This window comes from Calonectris borealis, chromosome 5 (assembly GCF_964195595.1).
Source record: "Calonectris borealis chromosome 5, bCalBor7.hap1.2, whole genome shotgun sequence".
NCBI lineage: Eukaryota > Metazoa > Chordata > Aves > Procellariiformes > Procellariidae > Calonectris > Calonectris borealis.
In genome coordinates, this window is record NC_134316.1 from 47,949,347 (window position 1) to 47,960,753 (window position 11,407).

The 11,407-nt window shown below is 48.4% G+C and overlaps 1 protein-coding gene and 1 long non-coding RNA gene across 2 annotated transcripts in view; one reads left to right on the top strand and one right to left on the bottom strand.

The window, feature by feature from the left end:
• The window catches only part of TTC17 (tetratricopeptide repeat domain 17), a 64,282-nt gene extending 54,166 nt beyond the window's left edge, over window positions 1–10,116 (bottom strand). The window contains exon 1 of the mRNA XM_075152359.1: window positions 9,886–10,116. Coding sequence (XP_075008460.1) covers window positions 9,886–10,101 — 216 coding nt within the window. The 5' untranslated portion in view covers window positions 10,102–10,116. The remainder of the gene's footprint in view (window positions 1–9,885) is intronic.
• On the top strand, window positions 10,054–11,389 carry LOC142083149 (uncharacterized). The gene is made up of 2 exons (XR_012673992.1): window positions 10,054–10,457; window positions 10,565–11,389. It is a non-coding gene; the product is annotated as an uncharacterized LOC142083149 (long non-coding RNA).
• The last annotated feature ends 18 nt before the right edge of the window (window positions 11,390–11,407 follow it).

Here is an 11,407-nt window from a genome sequence, read left to right on the forward strand (position 1 = left end):
CATTTAATGTCCGTTTTTAAACCATTAACTAGTAAAGAAAACACAACAAAACTTTGCTCTGGAAACTAGCATAGGTCTTCAACAGTTAAAACCTTATTAGAGGCAGGTGTTATTTCAAAAGCTGTCATGTTTTATTGCAACATTACAGCTGCAATCAAATACCCAGGTGTTCTCAGATGCTCCTTTTTACCTTAGGATTGAATCTTCTGCCAGGTAGGACTTGGTCTCACTTTAGCGTGTTACACTTTGCCCTGCCACCCCCCCCCCCCCTCAGTGTTAAGAACCACTTCACATTTGATGCTTCCTGTCACATTTAAGACAGGAGCTGCAGATGTTACCATAAATCCAAATTGCATTAGAAATGTGATATAGGACAGTGGCCTGCTTACACTAGGGATCCTTCACCCCTTCATGCAAAGTCTGTTGTGCCTCATCATCTGATCAGGGGAGTCAGACGAGTGAAAACCAGATGGGTTTAGCTCATCTTTTGCAAAACGTAAGCAACTCCCCACAGGACTGCTGGGATGAACCGGAACAGTCAGCCCGCAGAGCACCTCCAGCCTCGCGCCGAGGAGAGCGGAGACTCCTGCGCCAGAACAGACGCTTGTTCCAACCTACTCATTTTTAACTCAAAGCGTTAGGCTGACGGCAAAGCACTACATTCATTTACCCTTCCCCCAAAGTGCTGAAACTGTGACATTCAAGATGAAGTGCTTGAAATGCAAGAATCTGACTTCAATTCAAACACAGTAAACAGGAAAAAAATAGTGCTGGAAAGCTTTCCCCAAACCTCTGACGGCTACTATAGCTACACTGCAGAAAGCCTGCCAGCAAACCACTTTTAGAATAAGTGTTCTCTGTTCAACTTTGCCCAAAGGTGAAAGTTTCTTTATAAAGCACAGTTCAAATTTATTCACTGTCACAAAGTACACCACGAACCTGATTCAGCAAGAAACACACAGAATTTGTGTAACAAGAAAAAGACATCGGAGTCGAATCAAACCCTGAAGTTTTAGAGAGTCTCTCCTGTGTTACCTGCATATATCAAAGTCTCTGAATAATTAGACTTGTAAGTTTTGCCAAACCTTCCGGTATATTTTTCCCCAAGATCCAGTTATATTGCACTAGGAAGTAAATTTCTAAAATGAGGGTCAATGAATTTTTAGGTAAGGCTTTTTTTAAAGTACTGTGGCACAGGATCACCAAAATCAGAACAGCTGTTAGTGCCTCTGCATGTCCTAAAAGCATTCTACTAGATGCAGAAGGCAGATTATGACAGAAAGAAGCTAGAAAAGATACTACATCAAATGATGGCGTACAGCAAAACGGGCTCCTCGTACTTGTTTTATAGGCTTGTTTTATAGATGGTGGATCTTTTGTCACTGTACTTGTGAAATGAAGGCAATTCCACTCAAATAGGCTGGAACGCCTTGCAGTCTCAAGTGGGAGCGAAGGATCTAAAAACCGATGCTTGGCTTTTGGTATATTCTTGCTGTTTTGAGATACTCTACACTCCAACATGATGCTTCCACGGCATTTCTGAAAAAGCCAAAAAAAATTCTGTATAGGTTTCAGTGCAAGACAAGCTACAAAACTGGAAAATATATGCTTTGGCTTATCCAAATGATGAGCAGGGAGTATCAGAAGATTCTTGTTCCAAGGGATATCACTGAAAAATTCACACAGAAAAATGATGTTGAATTGAGTTTTTATAATAAGTATTGAGCCATTTAAAAGCTTACAGCTGCAGAATCTGTTAACAAACAGCATTAGGTGTTTGGATATTATTAAGGGTAGCTGCGCTACAGGGAAGACAGAAATTTTAAACACTTGTAGCACTTCAAACATAAAACCTAATGAAGTTGCAGTATTATTGAATAGGTCTGCTCAACTGAGATCACTTCCAGAGAGCACACCAGCTATGAATATCGTAGATAACAGATCTAAATACCTCAAAGAAAACAAGCCTTTATTTGTAACACCACTTGTCTGCAATGTGTTGTTGGTCATACTTAAGGGTACAAAACAAATTTCCAATGTGTGTATTCTAGCTAAGTTTTACATTCTACAGTAGCAAAACCAGATGCCAGCCATACACTCAGCTGAATCAAAACAAGAGATGGAGAGATCACTCATATACATCTGTAATGAACAAGTACTTGCTTTCATAAAGGCAGACTGGTTCCTGCTGCCTGCTCACTGCCAAATCCTAAAAATATTAAGTGTTCTAATGTTGAAAGTACAGAAGAGGAAAAATACTAATTAGACTTACAAGGTACCTAAAAAAGGTTATCCCCGAGCAGTAATTTCTTCAGCAAATGAACAGCAGACAACCCATTATTTTTTTCTGGTTAAACTTTAAGGGAAATGACTTTATCCACTGATGTATTTTTAGGGCAGGCACTTGTACACCATGGTTCTCATTTCCTAACTGGTTAGTAGCAGGTAGGGATTCAGCTTTAAATGTGGGAGGGAAAGAAGAAGCGGGGGGGAAAAAAAAAAAAAAAAAAAGAGTTCAGCTACACAAAACAACAGTGGATTTCACAGTCTTGCTGACTTTGCTCTTTTGGGTTTGATGGGGCCTTCATGCAAACATGTGCTTGGGCCACTTCCAGGCTATCCTTTTGCTGTGAAGCTCACAATACGGGGAAGGCATGCCAGCCACCGAGCACAGCTTTCACCACAGAATGATCAGTTTTGAACAGTTGATTCGTATCATCTTGTCAGTTTGTCCTACCCTTCTTCTAAAAGTGACGGAAAACAGGATGAGAGGCCGGGAAATCCAAGTGGGAGGATGCTAAGAGAAATGGGACCTGGGAGCCTCCCTGTGCCCGGAGGACAAAGGCTGCACGGAAGCACCAGGAGCGGAGGAGCGAGCAGGACACGGCGCCTGCACGCAGCCACAGCCACCGCTGGGGCCTTCCGGACTTACAAACGGAACCACCTCGGCGTATATTACTATGCTGGGCTAAAGCCAGCCGTTTTTGTAATAAAGCTTTGCTGTCAGCAGTCAAAACCTGGCATAAGGTTACCTGCTAGACTGCGGCAAGCTGAGGAGCACGGGCACCGACAGCCGTTCAGCTGCTCCACCTCAGATGCAAATCTTTCACTGCCGAGTTGAGAACAGCGAGGGCTACTTCTCCTCCATCACTGCCCCAAAGAACAAAAAATTTGCATTTCTGACTGCACTCCACATACAGGCTACCAGAAGGCCTATTTTTATCAAATTCAGATCTAGCCGTGACCTTCCCAGCAATACAGAAAGACGGAGGCTCCCCTGCGAGCAGGCAGCGCTGCTGAAGTGCGGTTCTAGGTCAGCAGCACCCCGCCGGGGACAAGGACGTTAGGCGTCTCAGCCATTCACTACACAAAATATTCAGGTTCAAACTTTTCGAATATACCTATGAAAAGGCACGAAATTTAAAGTGAAGGGTTTTTCAAAAATTATTATTTTTCACACTAGAGGAAGGCCTAAATCCCACAGTCTTTTGGTGACCAAGAGAGAAGTTTTAAAACGGAACAAGTTTCCCTTTTCCTGAAGATAAACTGACCTATGCTTCAAAACCATCATGCTTCACCTCGTCACCCATCTAATGAACGCAGTAGACTCACACCACCCGCCAGCCTAGGTCTCTTTGCACACACTCATAAAGAGGCACTGGCAACTGTTTTGGGGAAGGCTTGCTACGTTACACACGTCAGTAAGAACGAACAATATTTTTTTTCTGTTTAGCACACAACAGACTTTGGAAGGGTAAGAAATTCAGTTGAGAAAGAGGTCATGCAGCCAAGCAAACTAACCTTTAGAAAAAGAGCAAAGCAAACATCCACCTGTCATTTTCAAGATGGGTCGGAGTGACTGCTTAATATATCGCAGAAGACGCTTTTGTAAGCAGCAAACAGCTTTTTATTTGGCTGCACTAGATTTCCTTGGTTTTGGATGGCTGCTTTTCCTCTAGTCTTGAGCGTATGGACCACTGTTCTCATCTCAGCCTGTTAGCGTACGCGTGCAGTCAGATGACAGACATCAGTAATGCATTAACCAACTCTAAAGCCATCCATGATCATCTTGCCTTGCTGCAACTTGAGGCACACTCGCATTCAAATTCGCAACCAAACGAACAACTGTTAGGTACTTGTACTAAGCCAGAATTAAGCACACTACTGCACTGCATGAAATTCGGATGTCGCGTTTATTGAGCGGCTAGTCGTCTTAGCCCCGAACAGGCTAACCAGCCTCGCTCGTTCACTCTCTTCTCCAGATCATCTCAAAACACACGGCAGCGCATTAAAAACAAAACAACTTTTCGCCAACTCAGATTCCTTGCCAAGAGGCTCTCTGCTCCTGGCAACACTTCCCCAGTCCTGCTTTGGACCATCTGCCTGGGAGGCTTCTTTGCTTCTTTTCCTTCAGTTACTCAGAACTAACTTTTTCAGCATTTATAGTAGTCCAGATAAAGGCAGTCCTTTGAGTCCCCGCCAGCTTGCTCGGCTTTAGTCGCCTCCATCAAGGGATCTTTAGAAAGACCCTACCTCAGCTCTGATATGTCAGGTCTCTGAGAGGTGACAGCAGCTGGTCCCCACCAGTAACGCCCTGAATGACTACTGAAACTGCTTCCTGCGTTGCATTTAATCTGTCACTTGTTTGCCCCCTCTTTACGCCAAGTTTCTCCCTTCTCTTGAATTACACTAGTATTTCCGTAGAGTGGCTAGCTTCCCTACTGGCAGACAAGCACTGTCTAAAATCAGTTATATATTAGCCTGAACTTTATACCGCAAGTTGTGAAATGAGAAGGCTTATAAACATGTGCACTGAGCAGATATAATCTCATTAAAGAGAGACGATTACTCAGTCCCTGGCTTGCAGGAACACACATTTGAAGGTGGACTCAGACCAAAAGAAGACGAACTGATGCACAGAATGATGTTTTTGACCTGAAAACAGGCTACTAGAGCAACAGATACAGCTTGATGGCTTTTCTCTTGATGGCTTACCGAGACAACGAAATGTCACATGCACTGCTGGGAATTAATTTGTTTCAGCATTCAGAAATGTTCACTAGAAACTGGAACAGCAGGGCCTACTTAGCAAGCACTCCCACTTACTAGATGAGATCTTGCCGATATATGGAAAACTGTTCGGTTTGCCTTAATTTTGCCACCCCTGCCAGGTTGTTATACCACTAAGAACTCCAGCTCAAGTCTCAGTCAGGGTACTGCCAGCTGTCTTACGCCACAGGAAAATCAATCTCACTCGAATATAGTCCCATACTAAAGGCTGACATCCTTGCTGCACTATAAGGAGAAACAGCTAGTGGAAATTTTGGGGCAATAATATCAAATATTCTCACCCTTCTTTCCTCAAACAGATTCCGGCTATTATATTTTATATATGGGTCAAGATCTGTAACTTCTGCTTTCAGCTCCTCATCTACAGCACACTTTGGTAACAAGGAAGACAAGGTTCACAGTAGCAAACTAAAAGCTGCAGGGAAGTCACTGGTGCTTATCTGGACATCCACAGCTAGTGGTTCATTTAGCAGGGTAAACGTCTGGGTCTTACTACCACTCAAGTTTTGCCCACATCTTAATCAATTATACGGGCTTCATTCAGATAAACTGAGGTAGTCGAAGTGAAGATTAAGCCTGTCCCTCTGTAAAAAGGTGACAATCTTTAAAAATGTGTTTCAGACTGTGAATGCTAGTATTTGTAAAATTAAATAATATAAATGCTAATTAATACCACCACTCTTTGCCACCAGACAGCATTAGCCACTTCCAGTTAGAGACTGCAGTGCTGGAAGGGTTGCGATCAGCAGTGCGAAGTCCAACAGTGGCTGGTCACCAGCAGCATCCCGCGGGGATCAATACCAGGGCCAACACTGTTTAATGTCTTTACTAACGACAGGGGAAAAAAGAACCTCAGGAGGCTTAGTGTCCTCTGCAAACACGGGGCGGGGGCGGCCACGGTGGAGGGCAGAGCTGCGGTTAGAGAGAGAGCTGGAGAAACGGGCTGCCAGGGACCTCGCGAAGTCAAGAACGGCAAGCGCAAACCCAGCGCCTGCGATGCAACGGACCCGTGCGGCAGGAAAGGCTGGGGCCGAACAGAAAACAGCTTTGTGGAAAAGGATGTTTGGGCTCTGCGGGGGGGGCGGGGGAAAGCTGGCGATGAGCCGGCAGCGTGCCCCTGCAGCTGAGGCGGCCAACTGCATCCTGGGCTGCAGCGGCAAGGCTGGGCCAGCGGGGCGAGGGAGCGATTATTCCCCCCCACCCCTGAGAACCCACCTGCTTCGGCTTTCTGTCGCCGGTTTCGAGGCCAGCAAAGCCCGTTCGAGGTGGTGAGGGACCTGAGCACATAACCCAGAGCAGCTGAGAGAAGCAGGCTGGCTCAGCTGCAGGGGGACACTGCTGCTGGTTCACCTTCCTAAAGGCCGGGTGAAAAAGATGGAGCCAGACTCTTCCTGAGGTGTGACAGCGAGAGGCACCCTACATCTGCTGCTACGTGGGAAACTCTGATTAGAAAAGATGGAAAAAATTTCACACTGAAGGCAGTCGACCGCTGGACCAGGTGCCCAGCAAGGTTGTCAAATCCCCACCCCTGGAAGCAAAATTTAGCCCTCGGTGAGCAGATCTGGCCCTGCTTTGAGCTGCAGGGCAGGCGGCGATGCTCTGTGACCCTATTTAGGTTATTGCGGCCAAATCAGCAGCAGCTGAAGCTTATTCCAAACACGAGTCTTGACTTACACATCTGTAAGGTGCTTCAAACTTCAAACCTGGGCTGCTGTGCAAGCAGCAAGAACTAGCACAATGGATCGATACTTGGACGTTCAGAGGAGGAGTCCAGAGTACTATGGAAAAATCTGATGCGACGATATTTTTCTACAAAACAAGAGTAGATTAATTAGAACTAGTAGAGAAGCTGATGACAGGCAATGCTCTACGTACACTGGGAAGCTGAAATGCCAGACGCTGCAGAGAAACACAAGAAGCTGCACAGCCAAAGAGTTCGAGACGAACGTGGACAAAAGCCCCACTGAAAATGCACAGAGTAAAAATAGCTGGAGAGAAGGACTGAATGGCTAAGTGTACTGGTAAAAGTACAAGTTCTCATGATAAATATCAACTTAACAAAAAATACTTTGAAAAATTAAAGCAAAGGGATGCTCTGCAGGGAAATTTGAGGCTTATGTCCTGTTACGAAGTACTTATGTCTTGGTATTAGGAGAAGGATAGCTCAAATGTTTTGGAATATTGTGGTTCTACCAATGAATTGATAAATCAGTTACGAAGCATCCCATTGCCAATGATTCATAGAATCACTGAATATCTCAAGTTGGAAGGGATCCATAAGGATCATCGAGTCCAACTCCCTGCTCCTCGCGGCACTACCTACCACTAAACCATACGATTAAGAGCGTTGTCCAGACATTCCTTGAACTCTGGACAGGCTTGGTGCCGTGTCCACTTCCCAGCGGAGCCTGTTCCAGTGACCGACCACGCTCTGAATGAAGACCCTTCTCCTAATGTCCTATCTGAACTTCCCCTGATGCAGCTTCATTCCATTTCCTTGTGTCCTGTTGCTGGTCACCAGAGAGAGGAGATCAGCACCTCCCCTTCCATTGCCCCCCTTCAGGAAGTTGTAGACTGAGGTCACCCCTCAGCCTTCTCTTCTCCAAGCCAAGTGACCTCAAGCAGCTCCTCAGAAGTCTTACCCTCGAGACCTTTCACCATCTTGGTTACCCTCCTCTGGACACACTCTCAAAGTTTGATGTCCTTCTTATATGGAGGCACCCAAAACTGCACAAAGAGCTCGAGGCGGGGCTGCACCAGTGCGGTGTAGAGTGGGACAATAACAACTCCTTCCTATTGCTGGACAATGGAGATGATCTGTTGGTTTTGCTGCTAACTATTGAACCACAATTACATTTTGGCATTTAAAACATTCAAGTTTACTCTAGAAAACGCCCACTCTTCTCATTCCCCCAGATACAAGTAAGTGGAAAAATTAAATTCAGAGAGGCTCTGCAGGGATGGCGATAGCAATAACCAAAATTTAAGTATCATTTTTGCAAGAGCCCGGGAGATGACAGTAACAGATGCTGAAATACATCTTATTACAAAAAACTCACTGGACAATTAGCAGCACTACATCCCAGCTACGGAAGAATCCAGCTCATCATATTCCAAGTAATACCATATTTATAATTCGAGTTCCTTGCTGGAAATGGATGGATGGATTAATTTTGACAGATATTATTTTATCACCTCCGCTACAGACTGAGTACTTTACACATGGAACATGGGAATACCCCTGCCCCCTGCTTAGAAAGCATCGGTAACTGTAATAGAATAGCTTACTGCATAGCAGTGGTACGGTGAGAGCTTCTACCTGTACCATCAGCTAACTGACATCATAAAAAGCCATTTTTTTTAAATCAGTGCTGAATTTAGCTAATCAGATTTTCAAGTCATTTTAGCTAATTAGATTTTTTCAAGTCACAGCTGCTTTTCATGCAATAATCAAAATCAACGCTTCACCCAGATTTGATAATATACAATTAACGTGCGCACACAGATGCTTTCAGACCATTATCATACACTCTCACCACTTCCCCACTACATAAAGTGGGAAAAGGAGGTGAGATAGCACTGGAAGTGCTGTCATTCATTAATTTATGATTAACTATGAGAGAGTGCTTGGATCCACGCAGACAGCTGAAGTGCCTGAGAACCATAAAGGCAGCAGGGGCTTCCTGCAGAGAAACCCAGTTCCACCCGTCTGAGGAACCTAATGCTTTCTGAGGGGAGGCCCCACCAAAAACTCTCGTAAAAGGAAGGTGATGTTAACAGACACTCATCTCTCCACGCTCTTTTCCATGGGGGGAAGGCCACACTGCTTGCTACAGCGATTAACTCTTCCACTCCAGAGGGAAACCGATCTGGCAGTTCCGCTTAAGAGCAAAGCGGATCTGACACGCAAGTGGATTTCTGGTGCTGATCTGACATGAAAGTGGTGCTGTACCCCTTGCAACAAAGAGGGAGCAAAGCAAGTAGGAAAAGACACGAAACACATGTGGGCTCTCTCAGCCGCTCAGTGAACGTGAGGCAGAGCCCGCTACCAAAACAAGACGCTTTGACGAAACCCGCACAATCACCGCAGAGCGGGGCACCAAGCAGACGCCGCACCGTTTTTCTTTCCGACTTCCAGAAGGAAGGAAAAGCAGCCGGGGCGGGGGCGGCGGGGATGGGAAAAATCGCAAACTCACTCACAACTCGGGCTGCCAGCCACGGCGAAGGAGCCGCTCCGGGGCCGGCACCGGCGGCACGGCGACGGGCAGCGCAGCCCCGCCGGCGCCGGGAGGGCTCCCAGCCCCAGGGAAAGGTCACAGCGAGCCTTGCGGGAGAGGGTCGAGCTCCTGCTGCCTTCGCGGCCGCAGCAGGACCCCGGCTTCGTGCTTACTCAGCAGCACGGCCTAAGGAGCCGACGGCTTTCAGGGAGGCTGCAGGTAAGCGCGAACGCCGCTGCTCCGAACACGGTTCTAGCTGAAATCTATGCTCGGCTCGCTTAGGCCCACCGACCGTTCCGCCCCGCCGCCCCACCCCGGGGCTCCGGCGACTTCAAGCCGCGTTTCGCGAGCGACGCCAGCTCGGAGACCCCCGCGCCGGGGCCGCCGGCAGCGCCCGCCACCGCCGCCCGGCCGGCTGCGGCGGCTTTCGGACCGGCGGGGCTTCGCGCCGGGCCAGCAGGCCCCGTCCCCCCGCCGCACAGCTCGGGGCAGGCCGGGGCTGCGGGTGAACGGCGACGCGGGCGGGGGCTCTCCCTGCCGCCGCGACCGCCGGGGCAGGCGGCGGTGGGCAGCTCCCCGCGCCCTCCGGGCCCCTCACCTGCTGCTGGATCTTCCCATCCTCGGTGACCACCCAGTGGGTGGTGGCAGCGGCGGGCCGCGTCCCCGAGGCCAGCAGCGAGCACAGGCCCAGGGCCCAGCCGGAGAAGACCCACGCTCGACCCAGCCCGCCCCGCCCGGACGCTCCTGCCGCCGCCATCTTCCCCAATCCCCGCCTGCCCGCACCACCCGGAAGCGGAACCGCCCTCGCCGCCATTTTGGGAGGGGAGGGCGGGGCGGGAGGTGCCTCCCGCTGCGGGGCGGTGCCGCCTCTCCGGAGGGACGGGCCCTGGGGCGGCCCCGCTTTCCCCGCCGGCAAACCGGGTGGCCCCGGGTCGCTACCTCAGAGGTGCCGGGAGCTACCGGCCGGAGCTGCGCGCCCGCCCCGCCGTGCGGCGGCAGCCCAAGGCGAAGGAGGCCGGATGGCGGCGGCACCGCCCGCGCCAGGGGCCGAGGCACGGGAGGGGGCTCCGTGTTGCAGCCCCGCGGCGTCGACGGCTCCACGCACATCTGACCCCGCCGGGGACGCCGGGTCCGCTTAACTGAGCCTTTTTGCACTTCGAGCAGCCACCGGTAACGGCAGGGCCGCTGTCCGGAGCCCGGACTTTAACCGCCAACAAGCAGCGTGTGGCGCCGCGCTGAGCGCTTTCATTTAAAAAAATTGTCTTTTGCCCCGACAGCTCGAGGAAGCGGCCACATCAAACGAACCCGTACCTGCAGCTATCCACGGTCAATGCCAGTTCACTGGAGAGGCGGCTGAAGGTAGCTCCGAAAAGCACATCGCTCCTTTTTCCGTCTAATGCTTTCCAGTTACACGGAAAAATCTAAACTTTTCCTTTCCTATTCCAGTTAGCTGGAATGCCAGCCCAGCAGCGGCAGCCTGCCTCCCCAGTCCTGAGCAAGATCTAAAAGCTGCCGCATTCAAACTTTGGTCGGTTTGACCTTTCTAAGTCAGCAAGCAATTGCAAACACTTCTGCTGCTTGGGGACACCAGACGTCCCAGAGCCTCTTAAACAGTAAAATTTGCCTGTAACTCAAACTCAGTAAACAGAAACAAGAAAGAAGTTTACAAATGGTGTCATAGTGCTTAAATTAATGCAAGGGATTCAGTTTCTCTCAGGATAGAGCACATATTCCCACAAGTCTGATAGTGCCTTACTGCTGCCAGAGTTTTCGCATCAGGCATATTGAAGATTTCACCAAAAAAACCAGGCAGCTCTCCAAGCCACTCTTGCTTTATCGTGAGATACTAACAAATTTTATTGCACTGTCAACATCTAAGAGGTTGAATAAGACAATGAATGACATGATTTTTCACATGATAATTCCCAAATAAGATGTATGACATGCATGAATATTTAAATGCCTATCCAAAATTTTGCATTTAAAAGTTGAATTACTTAGAAGTTGAAACAGCTAATGCAGTCTTGCTAAGATCTATTCCTTAGTGGCAAACAGCTCAATACATCTATAGCAACCTAAGGAGTAAGTCACTAAAACAAAAAGGTACCACAGTACCTTTC